Genomic DNA, 17,533 nt, shown 5'->3' with positions numbered 1-17,533 from the left:
AACCCCAAGTCACTGCTCAGGCTGGCAGGGGCAAGGTGGGTGCCCCAGGTGCTCGATGCCATGCTGCCTGTGCACTGTCCCAGTGCAGGGACACTGCAGCTGCTCCTGCAGCACCGCTGGGGCCATCGGGGACGTGTCCTGCACCAGTGTGTGAGCCCCAGCGCTGGCAGCTGCCCAGGGAGGGTGCCCACCCAGCATGGCAGTGGAGGCTGCTCCCTGCCTGCTCAGCACCACCGACTCAGGAGCAGCAAGATCCACTGTTTCCATCTTTTGCAGCACATTTTAGATGGTGAGGGGAGATTTTGCAATTAAATTCGCCTCCTGTTTGGCAGCTCCCAACCCGATGGAATGTGCTACATCCTCCTCGCCTTTCCCAGAGACCAGATTTCATCTGGCAGAGCACCCACCGAGCTCTGGGGCCCTGTGCCAGCTGGTTTTACTGCACTGACTAAGCAAGAGTTCCCCATAGCAGACAAGAGCCTGTGACACAGCCCATTCCCCAGCTCCCTTGGGAGCTACAGTCTGTCACTGCCTCCAGGCAGCACTTGCCTGTGCCCTGTGGTGACCCACAGCCCTGCTCCCCTCGCTGCCCTATCTGCTCCTGAGGCACCTGAGCTGCTCACAGCATCCCACTGGGAAATCACAGGGAAAAGCTGTTGGGGCTTGAAACCATTTGCAGCACTTCTGTCAAAACCCTCACGCAGGGAAAAATGCGGCTGCCTCAAGGATTATGTTCCCTAAAACCTGTGAAAGTCCTAGGTCCAAGTAAAAGTGAGCTATTACAGGATGAATAATTGTCCTTTCATCTCTTGGAAGCCCTGCTATAAAAATCCAGGAACCAAATGGAGCAGCACTGGACCCCAGGACTTGGGAGCACCTGGGCCAGATGCAGACCTGTGTTGAGAGGTGGTCCTGAAGGATCTGTTCCCATCACCCACCTGCTCCAGCACCCACCAGCTCCTCCCTGGAGAGGTGAGGCCCCCATGGGAGGAGGCTCCCTCCTTGCCTGGAAGCAGGAGCAGGGAAAAGGCATTTCTTGCCAAACAGCAGCACCTGGCCATGGTCTGGACCATCCACAGAGGCATGATAGGGACAATGTAGCCTGGGCTGGAGTCATGGCACAGGGGACAGTCCTGGTGTGTGGCTGTGGGTGCTGAACACCCCCATGCCATGTGTTGGGCCATGACAAGGGCAGAGCAGGTCCTGCCACCAACTGCTGCAGCAGAAAAATGTAAAGGAAATCAGGGAACAGGTGAGATTTTTCTTATTGACCCACTTCGGTGGCTGCCCAGCCTGTTCCAATGCCACCACCGTCCCCACCAAGCGTTGACAGAACACTGTCAGCACACCCTCCTGTTTGTCTTCCTGAATATCTGACCCAAGGTGGGACATTTTGGGGCAACCTAGTCAAGCTCACACTTGCGATCCCTGCTTGCAATCCCTGCAGCTCCTGGCAAAATCCAGACAGAAATGGAACCCCCAGGATGGGGCCAGAGCCCTGGGTCCCAGGGGCTCTGCTGTGAGTCTCCAGCCCTGCCATGCCCACCTGTCTGGGAATCACAGCTTCTGTCTCACGTCTCCACCACCCCTCTGGGGATGCTGTGGCACCTTTGGTCCCTGCCCTGCCTGCTCGGGGCAGAGGATGTTCCCCATTGCAGGACCCTCCAATGCCATGGCTGACATGGCCAGCACAGGGGTCCCACCTGCTCCTTCCCCAAGAACCCCCCAGGTCCATGGGGGGACCCAGTAGGAGACTGCACGGCCCAGCAGGGCACAGGCTGTTGCAGATGGAGGGTAAGGAGCAGAGCAAGGTGGTCCCTGAAAGAGTCTGCGTGGGGGAGCCATGGTGCTGTGTGAGACCCTCCCAGCTCCATCCACCTCATCCCAAAGGGGGAAGGGAAAGCGGCTCAGTCTGAACACAAAGCGCAGCATTTCTATTTCCCATACTCTGGAACTGGCTGAACTGGCCTGTCTGGTCGCTGGGTACACACGCAGAGAGTGCCCTCACCAGAGAAACCGCTGGGGAGGATGTCCCGGCCTCTGGGGAGGCACAGCGCTCCCAGGCACCCTGGGAACAGCTGCCCCACCACGTTCCTCCTACCCAGAGCCACACGTGCAGCCCCAGCACAGCCACAGCCGGCCAGGAGCGCCCGGCAGCCGCCACTTCCCCTGCTCCCTGCTGTCAGCAGATGGGAAAGGATGCACCAAAGGGCTGCAGCAGAGCCTGGGCTGCCCTGGAGCAGCAGCGGGGGCACGTTCCCATTCTGGTCTGCCATGGGTGTCGTTTGCCACCACAGTGGGTCTCCCCGAGGGAAGGAGTGTGTGTGGGTCAATGCACCTTGGGGTATGAAGGAGCCTTCTCTCCCTTGAGCCTGCTGGGGCAGGCGGCACTGACTCAGCTCCCTGCAGCCTGACCTAATTCAAGAGGCACTGGGCAGGTGAGGAAGGCACTGGGCAAGTGAGGAAGGCACTGTGAGCAGCCCCAGCCAGGAGGCATTTCACCACCCAAGCTGAGTTTTTCACTTTCAGGTGATGAAGGCCTCAGGCTGTCACTTGAGCTACTGTTGGCATGTCACCAACTGCCCCGGCTGGGCAATCCCATGCATGACCCTGTGCCTTGCAGGGCAGGACAGGGCAGCCAGGGCAGAGACATGAACCGGACCTGAAAGAGCTCTGTGGGTCTGCAGCCCGTGGCAGGTTGATGGCAGGGCACTCTCATCCCCCTCTGAGAAAGCCCCAGGCCCAGGGGGATGGTCCTGCTCTGTCCAGAGCAGTGAGTCCCAAGGAAGGGCACAGGAGGGGGGATCACCCACCCACTCACCTGCACTATGCTCCCCTGACACTCGTCTGCTGCTCTCCACCAGCTGCTTCATCCTCTCCCGTGAGACCCTCAGGTACTTGTTGCAATTGCACACCTGAGAGAAGAGAGAGGCGAGGTCAGTGAGATGGCCATGGCGCTCCCCGGGCACCTCCTGCCTGCCCAGGGCACAAACCCACGCTGGGCACCCCTGGCACAGGCAGCCTCCATCACATGAACCACAGCAGGGAGACCAGGGCAAGGCCTGTCCCACTGAGCAGGCACAGGCACAGGCACCAGCACAGGGCCAAGAACCCCTCCAGAGGGGCTCCCTCTGTGTGTGCCCAGCCACGAATCCAGACAGGCTGCCAGCACTGCCCACCCTGCCTCCCCAGCCAGAAAACAGCAGCAATCAGGTTGCCTTCAAGGATCAAGCAGACACTCAAATTCTCAGTTGTGGCTTCAAGATTTGATCTCTCTTGTCTGACAGAGGCTGGGGATGAAGGCTGTGGACCCCAAAACACTCTGGGCTCTCATTTGGCTCTGCTTGGCTTGGCTCTGCTGCGGCACTGTGAAGACTAAGTCACGCTTTCTACCACCTTTTGTTTGCCAAAATGTACCCAGACAGGTCTGTGAGTGCCCACGTGTGCCAGGTGCTGGACCCAAAGAGCTCCCAAAATCCCACTGCTGGGGAGCACCCAGGGACGGTGCCTGGGGCTAAGCACAGGGTGCAGCTGGCAGCCAAACACTCGCCCAGAGTGAGCAGCACTAAAGCTCCCTGGGAGCATCACAGTCCTGACACCTTCCCTTTCCCCTCCCCTCCCTACTGGGCTGGGAGCTGGTTGTTGGGATGTGCCACAACACCTTTTGTCAGCTGTTTGTTTTTAGGGGCTGTTTTCTGCACATTGCACCCAAGGCAAGGAGGGAGAGAGCTGAGCAACTTCTCTAATCAGAATAAGTCAGTTCCCTGCCAGGGGCTTTGCTCCAGAGCCTGCTGAAACCAGAAAGGTTTTTCCAGCTCCCAGGCAGGCCCTGGTGCGGGCTGGCAGCCACCCTGCTGGTTTGGGGCTGGAGCAGTGCTGGGTTCATGGCACGGGGCAGCCATGGCCCTGCTCCCACACAGCTGCCTGCAGGAGGAGCGGGGCAGGTTAATTTGTTTGGAAACGAGCTTGCCACCAGGTGCTGACTCTTCCTTGCAGCACGATTCCCACTGGCAGCCTGCACAAAACCAGCACACATCCCCATCCATCCCATCCCAGTGCACATCCCCATCCATCCTGACCCCAGCACACTCCCCATCCATCCCCATCCCAGCACACACTCCCCATCCATTCCATCCCAGTGCACACCCCCATCCATCCCCATCCCAGTGCACACCCCCATCCATCCCCATCCCAGTGCACATCCCCATCCATCCCCATCCCAGCACACACTCCCCATCCATCCCATCCCAGTGCACATCCCCATCCATCCCCATCCCAGCACACACTCCCCATCCATCCCATCCCAGTGCACATCCCCATCCATCCCCATCCCAGCACACACTCCCCATCCATCCCATCCCAGTGCACATCCCCATCCATCCCATCCCACCACACATCCCCATCCATCCTGATCCCAGTGCACATCCCCATCCATCCTGACCCCAGTGCACATCCCCATCCATCCCATCCCAGTGCACATCCCCATCCATCCTGACCCCAGTGCACATCCCCATCCATCCCCATCCCAGTGCACATCCCCAGCCTTTTGGCCAGAAAGGACACCTCGGCTTAGCTCCCTGAGGGCCCACTGCCCCAGCCCTGCAGAGCAGCAGCATGGACAGACAGACAGAGATGGACAAGGGGTGATCTTGGAAGCACCCAAATGACATGGAAAACACTGCATCACTTTTAGAAGGGGATTTTGTGGCAATCCTCTGACTTACACAGCAGCATCAGGGAACAACCCCTTGAGCAATTGGGGACAGAGCCCTGTGCTGCTCCTTGCTCATGCTGGGGGCAAGATGAGAGCACTGATATCACAGGGGACGGAGCATGTCCCCCTGCCCTGAGCAGGGCAAAGCCCTCCTCGGTCTCACCCTCAAACCCAGGGACCCGGGAAATGCATCTGGGTGAAAGCCCAGGGAAGTGGAATGATGCTGGGATTTGTGGGAACCCGAATTCCTGCAGAGCCTGACCAGACATTGGATGGTCCCTCTGGGGCCTGAGGACATCCCAGCTCGCACAGGCTGGACCCAGAGCCGAGATGTCACTCCCCATGACAGTGACAATGGGCTGCATGCTGGAGAGTGACACAGAGCCTGGAGGGGTGGGGATGGCACCTCTTGGGCATGGTGGCAGCACTGGAGAGTGAGAGGTTTCCAGGAGGCTCCCAGACCAGCTGGCCATTGGCAGCCAGGAGGGTGCAGCAGGGCCTAAGGACACCCTCCTCCCCTGCCTTCCCTGCCGGCATGCACATGAAGGGGCTCCCCTGCCCTCTGTCACACACCAGATCCCCCAGGATGCCCAACCCTGGCAGCTTGGAGCCCACCAGGACCCCGAGCAGCAGTGCCAGCATGCTGGGCACAGGCTTCTTGTCCTGCTTGGGTGCACACAATGACCTTGCACGAATTTTTCTGCTTCTCTAAAATTCATGACTGTTGTGAATTAGGGGTAGTTCACTCCCTGGGCCAGGAATGCCCAGCAGCACAGGGGTATCCTGGCATTCCCCACTCTCTGAGGCTGCTGGGTGCTGCCAAGAGGCTCTTTGCCCCATGCCACCTCTGGGCCTTCACCACCTTCAGCTTCCCAAAACCGGAGTACGAGCTCAGGAGCCAGATAAGCCACTTAAGCAGCAGCACCAATTAGCTGTAATAAAAAATTGCAATTAATTTTTTTTAATGTCTTGACAAAATGAGCCAAAAGAGATGAAGTGAGTGGGGAGGGCTGCCACTTCCACAAGCTGGGCTGCATGGCTGCTTTGCAGAGACCAGTGGTGGCTTCAAGGCTCCTGGGGATGTGGAACAGTTTTTTGGGTGGATGTTTTGTATATAGGGTAGGGAAGTGGGGAGCCTCTCTGCTGGAGAAGGGATGGTTATTTCTTCTTGTAAAAGTGTGGTTTCTACAGATCCATCATGGTAGGATTAGCTGTGGCCCCAAAAATCTTTATGAGGTGAATCAGCAGGAGATGGTGGCACCTTGATCACTGTCTGGGGTGCAACTGCTCTGGGCAGTGGCCATGACCTGACAGAGGGGTTTGGCATCTCTGTGACATCTCGGGGTCCTCCCAGCCCCTGTGCCAGGCTCGGGGTGGGGGTGGCAGCTCTGCCCACGCCCCAGTCCTGCCTGGGGGCCGATGTGCTGAGTGGGCTGAGTGCAGGGGCTCTGCTCATACCAGGGACGAGGAAAGGGCAGAGTCCAGCTCGGGAGGAGGGGACTCGGGGCTGGCAGCCCCCCCCGGCTTCTGAGCGCCCCCAGCCGCTGCCGCCGGTGTCCCTGTGGCCCAGCACGGTGCCCCGGGGGTGCAGGGCAGCAGCGGGCACACCTCGGAGGAGGAGCAGCCCTGCCTTTCTCACGCTGGGGCAGCCCGTGCCAGCACATGCTTAGTCACTGGTAAATCCCAGCCGAGATCTGCTCTGCCCTCTGTGAAATGGATCTTGGCTGCACCCCCGCTGAAGCAATCCCGGCGCTCGGGAGCCATGGCGGGCGCGCTTTCCCACGGCAGCCCGGCCCCGGCTCCGCGTGTGAATCAGCCCGGCCCGGAGCCCCTGCCCGGCCGCCGGCGCTCCGCGTGTCCCGGTGCTCGCAGCACGGCCCACGGAGCTGCAGCGGGGTTCAGGCTCCCTGCCTGGCCTGGGGGACACACCTGCGACACCCCCGGCGTGCCCCGGCTGGGCTGCACGTCCGTGGCAAGGGATGAGGAGCAGGTGCAGCTCATTGCAGAGCAAGCCGTGCTCCCCTCACGGCTGCATTCCCTCACTGTCCCCTCTCCCTGTGCCTGTCTGTGCATCCTGGCCAAGGTGCTGCAGCTCTTGTGGGGCACTGTCACCCCTCACCCGTGTGCTCCTCCCCAGGAGCTCAGCCAGCATCCAGAGGGGCACTGCAGCCCAGCCAGCTCTGTGCTGGCACCACCTCGGGCATGACACGGGGATTAGAAGGAGTGATGTCATTGGACTGAGACTGTGGTGTTATCTGTGGTCCCTGAGGCCTGGCGAGGTGTTGTCCCCATCCCTAGCAGCTTGGGCCCCCCTGCACTGAGGCTCTCCCTGCCTGTGCCACCAAGAAGGATGAAGAGGTGAAATGTCCTTTTGCAATGCTGGCAGCCCAGCCGGCGCCCTGTTTTTGTTTAGGATGATCCCTGCCTCTCCCAGCCCTCCTGGCTGGGGATTTCAGCAGCAGTGACGCATGAACCTCCCAGGACTCGAGCGACTGGATGCTTGAGCCTGGAGCTCCAGGGCCATCTCAGCATCCCATCCTCTTTCTGCACCTCCACCCATGGAGCTGAGAAGCTGAAAGAAAACTCAAGTTCAGCAGATAACAGGAGCCAAACCTTTGGTGATCCAAAAAGGCTGCGGAAGTCAGTGTGAGCTTGGCTAAGCTGGCAGCATAAGCTCAGGTGGATGTAGGCTGGTACCCCAAACACAAGATGAGCAGTTGAGACAGCACAAGAGTCAGTTTTGCTCGTTTCTTTGATATCTCTAAAAGCTGCATTTTCAAAGTGCTTTGAGTCACCTTGGCGATGCTGACCTCTGCCCAGAGGAGCCACCCTGGCACAGCCTCTGGGCCTTAGGGCTCCTTCCACCTGCTCTGCTGACAAACATCACAGGCCAGCGTCACTGAGGGATCTCCTTGGCAGGGGTTTCACCAGTGAGACACAGATCTCTGCCTGGAGAGCTCCTGGCTTGGGAAATCCTCAGTGTAAAGGATCCAACCTGCTGTAAAGGAAAACAGTGCCTGGTGTGAACTCTTTGGGGCAATTCAGGGCAGCTCATGTCAGGACAATTCCTTGGGTGTCTTCTGCTCGCTGTATCACAGGACTACTCAACAGCCACATGCAGTGATCTCTTTTCCTACTCACCACCTACCCTCTCCTCTTTCTCCCTCTCTCCAAGATGGATATCACCTGGTGAAAGGGCCACTCCTCCGGATGGAGGTTGCAAATCTCCCTTTGGTTGTGAAAGCACAGCCCTTGAGCATCCAGGAGTTTCTTTCAGGGACTTATCGAGAGTTGAAACCTCCCCAGACTGCAGGATGCCAGGGCTCAGCACAGGCTGCCCTCTATTACCTCCAAGACCAGGAATTGTGGACCTGCCTCTGCTCACCTCCTGCCTACAACCCAAAGCAGAGTACCCAGGAAGGTGGGAGATGGTGGGAAGGGCAGTAAAAGAAAACCAGGTAGCAACCCAGCAGATGTGAAGCAGAGGTCAGAAGCTGACCATGCTCATCTGCCCACGTGTCTGTTTTCTCACATTTTTCCCAAGTGACTTCATCTGCGCTTGCTGCACCCGCGGCTTTGACCTTCAGACACTCTCCTCTTCCTCCAGCAATGCTCTGCCCTGTAGCACTTTCGAGGTCCTTGCACAAAGAGCAGAAACTCAGCAATTCAGCCCACTGGAGATCTCCACACCCTGTGGGTGCAAAGGCCACCTCTGGGTGCAGTGCTGGGGACAGCCATCTCTCCAAGGGGATTTTCAGAGAGCAGCTGGCTGGGCCACGTCCCTTCCCCTTTATGCCAAGAGCTTTCCTCACTGATCCTCTGATCACCAGTGCCTGGAATCACAAAGGTGCACATTGCTGCTCCTGCTCTTTTGCAATGGCCCAGTGCCTGTCCTTGGGTACCAGCAAACTGCCCAGCAGCAGAGGAGATGCTGGGTGTGCAGCCTGGTACCTCCAGAGGGCAAAGGCTCTCTGCACACAACAGCCCTGAGTGCCCTCAGCACCAGGGCAGCCCTCCCTGCCAGGGCTGGGAGCTGGGCTGTGATGCTCCCTCACGGACATGCAGCCTGGGCATGCTCTGCCAAACCTGCCTGCACACCCAGCAGCAGGGATTTCATGGCCATCTGGGCTCAGTAACCTGCTGCCAGTGAAACACAGGGCTGCCAGTGGGATCCTGGCACCAGGGGCCGTTTGGTTCACAAAGAGGGAAGGGCTCTGTTTATTGAATCATTAACATCACTTCCCTCACTGCCAGCCAGGTACTCCGAGAGGTCTCTCAGGCAAGTGCTGACCTAGCCCAACCCTGCTAAGCTGGTAAGATGACATGGATCCCATGCCAGCCTGGTACTATGTTCCCACTGCTTTCTCTGCTCCCGCTTTGCTATTAGTCATCCATTTCTGGAAGGTTTCTCATGCATAATAAAGTGTTTCAACACTTGCATAAGCCAATTCTTCTCATCAGGAGTGACCTGCTGCATTTCCCAACACTTTCCCTAGGCAGTTCTTCCAACTGCCATGAAATATGGAGTTAAAACATGAAGTTTTCTATTCCCCTCGAGGCAAAAGGTGTGGGAAATCAAACAGATAAGAATGCCTTTAATTAGTATCATTTGCATAAGCTCTGGGAAAGGCTCACCTGACAGCTCCAAGGGCCTTGCTTGTCTGGGAGCATCAGCCATGGCTGAAACGGGCAGATTAGCGGAGTTCCTCTGACTGGGTGATAGTGAGAGTGATGGTGATAGAGCCCTGGAGGCTCCATGGATACCCCAGCTCCTGCTGGCTCCTCCCTGGGGCTCCCCAGCTCCCACTGCCTCCTTGTCCGTGCAGTCCAGATGCTGCTGGCTCCCTTTCAGGTCCCCACAGCTCCCACTGGCTTCTTGTCAGGGCACCCTCTTCTCCATTCCCACCTCCCCAGTGTGCAGCTGCTCTGAGCAAAGAGGTGACTCGTGGGCTGGGGTGAAGGGCAGGGATGGAAAGAGAGGAGAGGGAGCACAGACACATCCTGGGCAAGGCGTGGAGGCTGTGCAGCGGGCTCGGCATGCGGCGGGGATGGGAGCAGGCGGGGCAGCCCCTGCTCGGCTCTCCCCGCTGCACTCACGCTCCCTCGAGCACAGACACTGCCGGTCCCCGACCACAAACCCCATCCCCTGCCGTCACTGCCGAGGGTGACAACCAAAGCCCTTTTCAGTACCTCAAGGCCTTCGCAGTGATGAGAATCTCACCCCACACTACACCTAAACCCACATGCAAAGCTGAATTTCCCAGAGGAAAAAAAAATCATGCTCAACCCGCCTCCTGCTGCACACATCCCCCCTCGGATCCGTCCAGTTGCCTCTCAGCTACCTCAAGACTCACTTGCTCATCTTCCCTCTCAGCTGGGCTGGGCGCCCCAAAGAGCTGAAGCTGCCACAGCACCCTTGACCCAACCTTCACTGTAGCCGTGAGCCCTGTTTATACAGCACCCAGCACACGGGTGCTGCTCTGGGGCAGGCCCAGGGCAAGTTGAATAGCAAAGCAAACCAGCAATAACTGCCTCCTAACGAGGTTACACAGCATCCCTGGAGACTTGGCTTTAGGGTGAGCTCTGTGCCAGGAGCTGCTGGGCCGGGGTTGGAGCTGTCCCTTCCCACCCTCCTGACTGCGGTGCCTCCGCTCCTCCAGCCTGCACCAGCACCTTCCTGCCTTCTAAATGTGCTTTATATCCAACCCTGGGGTGAAGGTTAGCCCCTCCTGTGTCATGCAGCTCCAGGACACCCACCTCCTGCTCCAGTCTGCTCCAGAGCCTGTGCCACAGCAGGAGAAGGGTTAATTTACCCAGCTCCCTGCAATTCAGCTCATTGCTGCTCCTCTTTATCAAGCTAATGAGTTTTATCCAGCTAGAGGTGAGAGCTCTGCTCTTGGTCAGAGGAGTCCAGAGGCTGATGAACCCCAGGGCTGGGAAAAAAACCCAAATCAAGCTCTGGAATTGCCCAGCACTGGAAACAGAGCGAGAGTCCACATCCTACCAGCTCATATTCCAAAACTAAAATGCAGGTGGAAATCTGGCTACCAAGCAACTGCAGACCTTCAGGAGCAACATGTTTTGGCACCAGAAATGGAAGAGGTCATTCAGATACATTTTCTGCCCTTGAGAGTCAGAGCCCTGGAAACTGCAAATGGGCGAAGCCATTCTCTGTTCAGAGCCTCGCCACGCTCAGGTCACTGACACTCGGGCACCAGCACTGCTCGTCCTGCCCCGAGGGCTCCTGTGCTGTGGGCTGGGCTCCTGCCTGAGCCAGGAATCCCCAGGGCAGCCCATGATCCCTGCTGCACCTTCCCCTGCACACGCAGCCCACCTGGGGCTGTGTCCTCTGCTCCTGGGGCTGGACAAGCTTTAGGAAAGTATCTTTACTGTGTATTAAGCAACAGCCACCCTTATTCCAGCTCCTTCTGGCTTCCCCAGGCAGCTGTCCTCCCTCTGGCTGAGATCCTGGGACCAGCTGTGTAATGTACATCAGGGGCTTGTTCCCCTGCCTGGTGCTGAGCCCTCAGAGCTGTGCCTGCCTGGAAGGTTATCCTCAGCTCTCTGCTTTTCCCCAGAGCAGTTTCCAGCCCTGAGCAAATGGCCAGGGCCACCCTGGCCAGGTGGCTGCCCAGCTCTGCCCCTCCATGGCCATCTGGTCCCCGAGCACACTGCCCTCTCCTCTGCCTTCCCTGGGGAGCTGGGGGGCTGCCCTGGGCTGCTTCCCCAGGCCAGCACTGCAGCTGAGTGGGGTGAGGATGTGCAGGCAAAGGCAGAACCAGGGAAGCTGGGCTCATGTTTCAGCTTCTATTTTTATCTGGGAACCCAAGTCTGCTATGCAGAGGCCCCCCGGGGACACACTGCCTTCCCCAGCTGGAACCAGATACCATCAGAGCACTATCACTGTGCCAGACCTCCGGGTAGAGGACAGCATCACCCGAGGCACTGGGACATCCTCCTGGCTCCTGCTGTGCTGGGCAGGAGGGAAGGAGCTGGGGAACAGCTCTGCAGACCAGGTCCCCTTGCCTCCAGCTGCTCTGAGGTCAGGAACACTTCATCACAGGTGGAGCTGCAAATCAGCCCTGCCACACTCTCACCAGGCCACCACCCAGGTCAGCAGCCAAGTGTAGGTGTCCCCTCTCAAGCTGGACTTCATTTCTGTGCCAGGGGAGGGGGATGCTCAGGCCTGGGGCCGTGCCTGCAGCCCCCAACCTACCAGGTGCTCTGTGAGAGCCCGTGCTGAGCTGTGGGGCTGCACCAGCGCCATCCCTTTCCATTTGTTAAAGCAAATAAATCTGATTTAGTGGCCAGAGCTGCAGGAAAATGGGAACTTGAGCCACTGCAGCCCAGGCAGCTCGTGTGTAGCTGCAGGTTGGCCAGGGCAGAGGCTGCACCCGCTGATGGAGAGCTGGCTCCTGGCGTGGGAATGCAGTGTGGGAGCCCCTGGTCCTGGGCAATGCCAGTGAGCAAGGGGACACGGCTGGGAGGAGGTGAGCCCCCATCCCGGTGGGCAGTGCCTGCTACTTTAACTGGGGGAGGGAGAGTAGGAGCAGCCGCAGAAAACGGGAATATTAAAAAAAAAAAAAAAAAAAAAAAAAAAAAAAGGCGTGAGAAAGGAAATCTGAGCGAGGCCTGGAGCAATCTACCCAATCCAGCGGAAACAATGGCCCAGGAAGAAAAACCAGTTCCTACACATAAGGTAGAATAGGCTGGGAACGCTGGAGGAGGGGCGGGAGGCTCCCAGCACAAACAAGCCGGGCATTATGTGGCGGCGCTGTGCGGGGCACGGTGCCCCTGCCGGGGCAGGGGACCCCAATCCTGCTGGGCCGGGCCGGGCCGGGCCGGGCTGGGCCGGGCCGGGCTGGGCCGGGCTGGGCCGGGTTGGGCTGGGCCGGGCTGGGCCGGGCCGGGTTGGGCCGGGCCGGGCCGGGCCGGGCCGGGTTGGGTTGGGCTGGGCTGGGCTGAGCCGGGCCGGGCCGGGTTGGGCCGGGCCGGGCTGGGTTGGGCTGGGCCGGGCCGGGCTGGCACCCACCACCCACCCCGGGGATGCACAGCCAGGAACAGCAGCTCGGGCTGGTGGGGCTCACCTCCCAGGCTGGGCTGGGCTGGGCTGGGCTGCATTTAGCGTCCAAACTGGGCTCAGCTCCCTGGTTTAACTCAGCTAGGCTCAGCATCCAGGCTGGGATCAGCCACTGGTCTGAGATTAGACCTGAAAATGGGTTCAGAAACGTTGTGCCTGGGATTAACCCACATTTTGAGATTAGCCCCCAGGCTGGGCTCACTTCCAGGCAGGGTTTACTCCAGGATGGGTTCATCTCCAAACTAAGCTCACCCCCGGGATGGGCTGATCCTCAAACTGAGCTCAGCCTCAGGATGGGATGATCCCCAGGCTGAGCTCATCCCCAGACAGGGCTCAGCCCCAAGGGCTGCAGAACGCACAGAGCTGCTGGCTGGGCTCCCCTAGGCTGCTGGCACATGGGTCAGGGACACTTTGGAAAGTGGCACTGCTGCCAGCTTGGCCACCTCCTCACCTCCCCACATGCCACTGTGGGAAGCTCACTGTCCCTCTGGTACGCACACCGTAGCAGGCAGACCCTGCGCTGGGGAATGGAGACAGCCCAGGTGGACAAATCAGCTCCAGCAGGTCCAGGGGCTGCTCCCTGCCCTGGCCACGGGCACCCATCCATACCCTTGGCTGTGGGCAGCAGTTGGGATGTGCCAGGGGGTTGTGCTCCCCACAGCTGGGAGAGCTGCATTGTTTCATTCTGAAGCAGACTCTTAAACTCCTAAAATCAAAACCACCATCATAATCCTCACCACGAGCAGTCTGGCTGTGCCATTGGCACTGGGGAGGTGTTTGGCCCCTCAGGCCAGCCTTCACTGCTGAAGCTGAGCACAGGTGGGTGTCCCCAGAACATGGGCCATGGATTTACCCTGGCCTGGCACCAATTCTCACTTTGGGGATGGTCCCAGTGAGTGTGGGCCTACTCCAAAAACAGTCACCACCTTGGCACAAAGAGTGTAGGGAGGGAGCCAGAGAGAAAAGGCAGATCCCACCCTGACAAGGTCCAAAAGGGCTGCAGCACCCTGTGCTTGGCCAAGGCGGACTGGGAACAAGCTGGGGTCGGGAGGTGTCATGGAGTGTGCCACACTGATGGGGACATCCCTGAACTGAGGGCTCCTGGGACCCCGGGGTCCTGGGCAGTGGGCAGGGGGCTGCTCCCATGGGCAGGTGAGGAGGAGGAGGAGGGGGAGCCCTGTGCTTTGCTGGGTTTCTCTGCCCAGTGTCTCACTGCACGTGTGCCAGCATCCCACTCCCTAGACAGCCCCTCTGGGGTGGGATTTACACTGCTCACCTCCGGGATTTCCCACCTCTGGGTGTGGCTGCAGGACTTGCCATGAGGGAAGAAGGTCCATGGGCTGGCAACATTTACTGAGAAACCTTTGGTAGGGCAAAGGTGGACAAGGGGTGGATTTGGGTGAGTACCAGGCTGCTGCCAAGCACTTTTGGAAGGCTGTCCCTGTCTGAGGCAAGGGCTCAATGTACCCTAAGGGTGCAGCTCTTCCCACAGTGAGCAGAGCATGACACTGCACAGCTGGGTTCAGGCAGCATTCCCAGCACAGAGGGGCTTACAGGGACCACCACCCTCTTTGAGATCAACCATCTGCATCTCATCCTGCGGAAAAACACCAGCTCTTCACACACAACTTCTCCAAAAGGCTCCCCAAAGCAGTCTCAGAGAGAAGCCACACTGGCTGCTAGCTACGACCAGCTAGAGGAAAACCCAGGGAGCAGGGGAAGAGCTGCTGCTGCCAGAATAAGAACAAACCCCAGGAAGCCTTGGGCACTTATTCCCCATGTTCCCAGCCTGACACCTCCCAGATGTGTTAACATGACCCCAGCGTGTTGGTGACACGTGGGGTCACCATGGTGTGATGGGGGCTCAAGCCATCCACAGCTCCTCACCACAGCAGCAGGGGGTGCAGGGAGTGACCTACAGCATCACAGGTTTGTGTCACACTCACAGAAAGGTAAAAACGGGCAATAATGTATAAATGTGGCATTGTTTTTGCTCTTGTTGGGCCCAAGGGAGTTGCTGTCTATTGTTTCAGTGGCCAAGTGGAGGAGTCAAAGCTGGGGCAGATGACAGGAGTGATCTGACCCTGCCACACCTGGGTTTGCCCTTTCCCTGACGGACAGGACGTGGGCAGGTGAGTGGTGGCAGAACTGTAATTTCATCCTGCAGAAAAAAAATACCTTCGAGTGAAAAATGCTGATGGGCAATTTGTGGGAGTGAAGCTGGAGCAGAAAGGTGTATGCTTCATTCCTCACATTCCTCTCCAGCTTCCTTGGGATAGTGGCTGTGCTCCCCAGGGCCCTCCCAGTGCCCAGGGGGTGATGGAGAGGGCTGAGGATCCTGTCCTGCCACCTTGCTGGGCAGGGCTGAGCATCTTCCCCTCCTTTCCCATTGTGGGGAAGGAGGAATGGGACTGAGGTCTGTGAAATGTAATCTGGATCAATGTGGGCTGCACCTCCAGAAACACCCGGGTGAGGTGTGTTTCGTGTCCCCGGTCCCATCCTGCCGAATGCCGGTGTCCTGCCACACGCACGGCCGGCACCCCTCCTGCCCGGGGCCGCACCTCGGGCATCTCGGGCTCATCCCACCGTCCGAGCACAGAGGGATTTCCTCTCCCGCAGACGCCTCCCCGTGTCCCCTCTGCGGCAGCAGCTCCCCGAAGCACCGAGCAGGAGCCGCGCTCCGTCCCCGCTCCCTCCCGGGCACCGCGAGGGCACCGCGCCAGCCGCTGATGGGAAAGTTCAGGGTCGGGCCGAGCGCGGGGAGAGGCTCATAAAGGGCTCTTTGTGCCGCAGCTCTGCCCCGGCTCCGCGCACGGAGCCCGCGGCCCCACAGCAAAATGCAGCCCAGAAATATGACAAGACATCTTTTTCCCAGGGTGCTGTTAAAGTCTAATTAAACATTTCAGCACACTCGAAGAGGGGAATGTCTGCTTCTCCGGCCCGGGCCATCCCAGCTGGAAATCATCCCCTCCGATGCGAGCGGGCCGGTGCAGGCTGACCCAGAAAGATGCTGCTCGGGCGCAGGGATGGTGTGAGCCCACACACCAGAGGGGACAACCTGCTCCTCCCCGACCCCTCCACGCCAGCACGGGTCCACTGCTGTCTCCCGCTCTGGAGGAGGCACCCAGGCTGGAACAGCTGGAGAAGGGCACACGCAGACAGGTCTGTCGTGGCACTGCCACCCCCGGCACTTGTGCACTCCCCACCGTGGGAGCTGGGGTCCCTGTACCTGCTGGGGCAGCAGCCCAGGGTACACAGCCTGCCGAGGCAGGATGCAGCAGCTCCTTCAAGAGATGGTGTCAGAAAATCTAGTGAGGCTAGAATTGTCATCCTGCTATTTTAAAGAATGAAAGAAAAAGAAAATAGCACAAAAGAGCTGAGCAGTGAAGCCAGGTGATTCCAGGAATGAGGAGCCCTGTAAGGCAACAGTCTGGGGCACAGCAGCTTGGAGACCCCCCTAAAATCACCTGGATGTCCAGGACAGGTCTCATGACAGTGAACTGGCACAGCTCTCCACATTACTGAACACTGACTTTGGCCATTAACTGCAGCAATTCCTCACCACCTTGTTTCTAGCAGGCACAGACCGGATGCAGAAATATCCCACCCCTGATGCTCTGGTGTCTGAGCCAGCCTCATGGAGGGGACATGGTGGCACTGAACTACTGCCCTGCAGCATCCCTTGTCCCACCTGAGCACAGTCCAGTGGGAGCAGCACACCAAGGACAGGCAGTGCTGGGGGCCAGGGAGCTGCTCCTTTCCCATGGGCAACCTCAGCATCAGAACCAGGTCACCCAGGAAAGGATTACTCCAAAAATGTGCCATTTCTGAGATCAGTAAGTGCTGGGAAGGTGTCTGCCCTGAGCAGTGTGACAGACCATGCAATGACACTTGTAATTTGGCATCCCATGGGGTGGAATTTGGCAGAACTGGTCTCTCCTGCTCTAAGGACATTCCAGCTCCTGCATGGGCAGTCTGAACTGAACTCCCTCAATACATACAGCAACCGTGGGTTTAATCCAGCTCTGCCCCCTCAGTCAGACAAGCAGCAGCAGCTCCTGGGGGAGCTTCATCCTGGCCCACTGAGGCCCCAGGGCCAAGGTTCCTGTCACTGTGCTGGCAATCATCCCCGGGAACCCTCCCTCTGGTGCTGTGCCTCCCCCCACTGGATGCTCCCCCCTAGGAAAATGGCAACACCAGCATCTGGTATGTGGCTGTGGACGGCTAGCAGCCCTGGAGGGGGTCATAGCCACATGCAGGGCTGTCCCCAGGTGCCACAGGCTCACAGGATTTGACCTTCTCCTTTCACTGCAGTGGGAGGGGGAGGGAGGCTGGATTTAGGAAGAAATCTTGACTTTTCTAGGAAAAGCAAGGCAGGCAGCAGGGTCTTTACATGGTCCCTGTGCAGCACCTGGGCTGTGCTGCACTGTCCAGGCTTTGTGGGATGTATCTGTCCCTGAATCCTGATCCACTGCGGGTACCCAGGTGGCACCGTGAGCCCCAGTCCTAGCACAGACACAGGCAGCGAGGCAGGTGACAGCCGTGGGGACGCGGACTGAGGGCAGCCACCCCCCGTGCAGTGCACACACCGAGGGGGCTCATCCCTATGGACCCCCAGAGAGCCCATCCCCACCGGGAACCACAACCCACACCCTGCCTGCGTGCCCACAGCTGGGGAGACTGTGACACCACGGGCCGGTGACAGGGAGCCAGATCCTGAACTGCTGTCCCACTGTTTC

At 58.9% G+C, this 17,533-nt stretch overlaps 1 protein-coding gene across 5 annotated transcripts in view; it reads right to left on the bottom strand.

The window, feature by feature from the left end:
• EXD3 (exonuclease 3'-5' domain containing 3) overlaps positions 1-17,533 on the bottom strand; it is a 263,639-nt gene that overhangs the window by 8,213 nt on the left and 237,893 nt on the right. For 4 of the 5 annotated variants that reach the window (XM_054283983.1, XM_054283982.1, XM_054283984.1 and 1 more), the window contains one exon: positions 2,822-2,915. In XM_054283983.1, coding sequence (XP_054139958.1) covers positions 2,822-2,915 — 94 coding nt within the window. Of the gene's footprint in view, positions 1-2,821; positions 2,916-17,533 lie in introns of those variants that run through there. The other variant, XR_008483587.1, reaches the window with a different exon arrangement.

The sequence above is a fragment of the Melozone crissalis genome, unplaced genomic scaffold (genome assembly GCF_028551555.1).
Source record: "Melozone crissalis strain CALT ecotype California unplaced genomic scaffold, PUWL_Pcris_2 ptg000041l_1, whole genome shotgun sequence".
In the NCBI taxonomy this organism is placed as follows: domain Eukaryota; kingdom Metazoa; phylum Chordata; class Aves; order Passeriformes; family Passerellidae; genus Melozone; species Melozone crissalis.
Note: the sequence above shows the minus strand (reverse complement) of the source record. Positions and strands in the feature narration are given on the sequence as shown.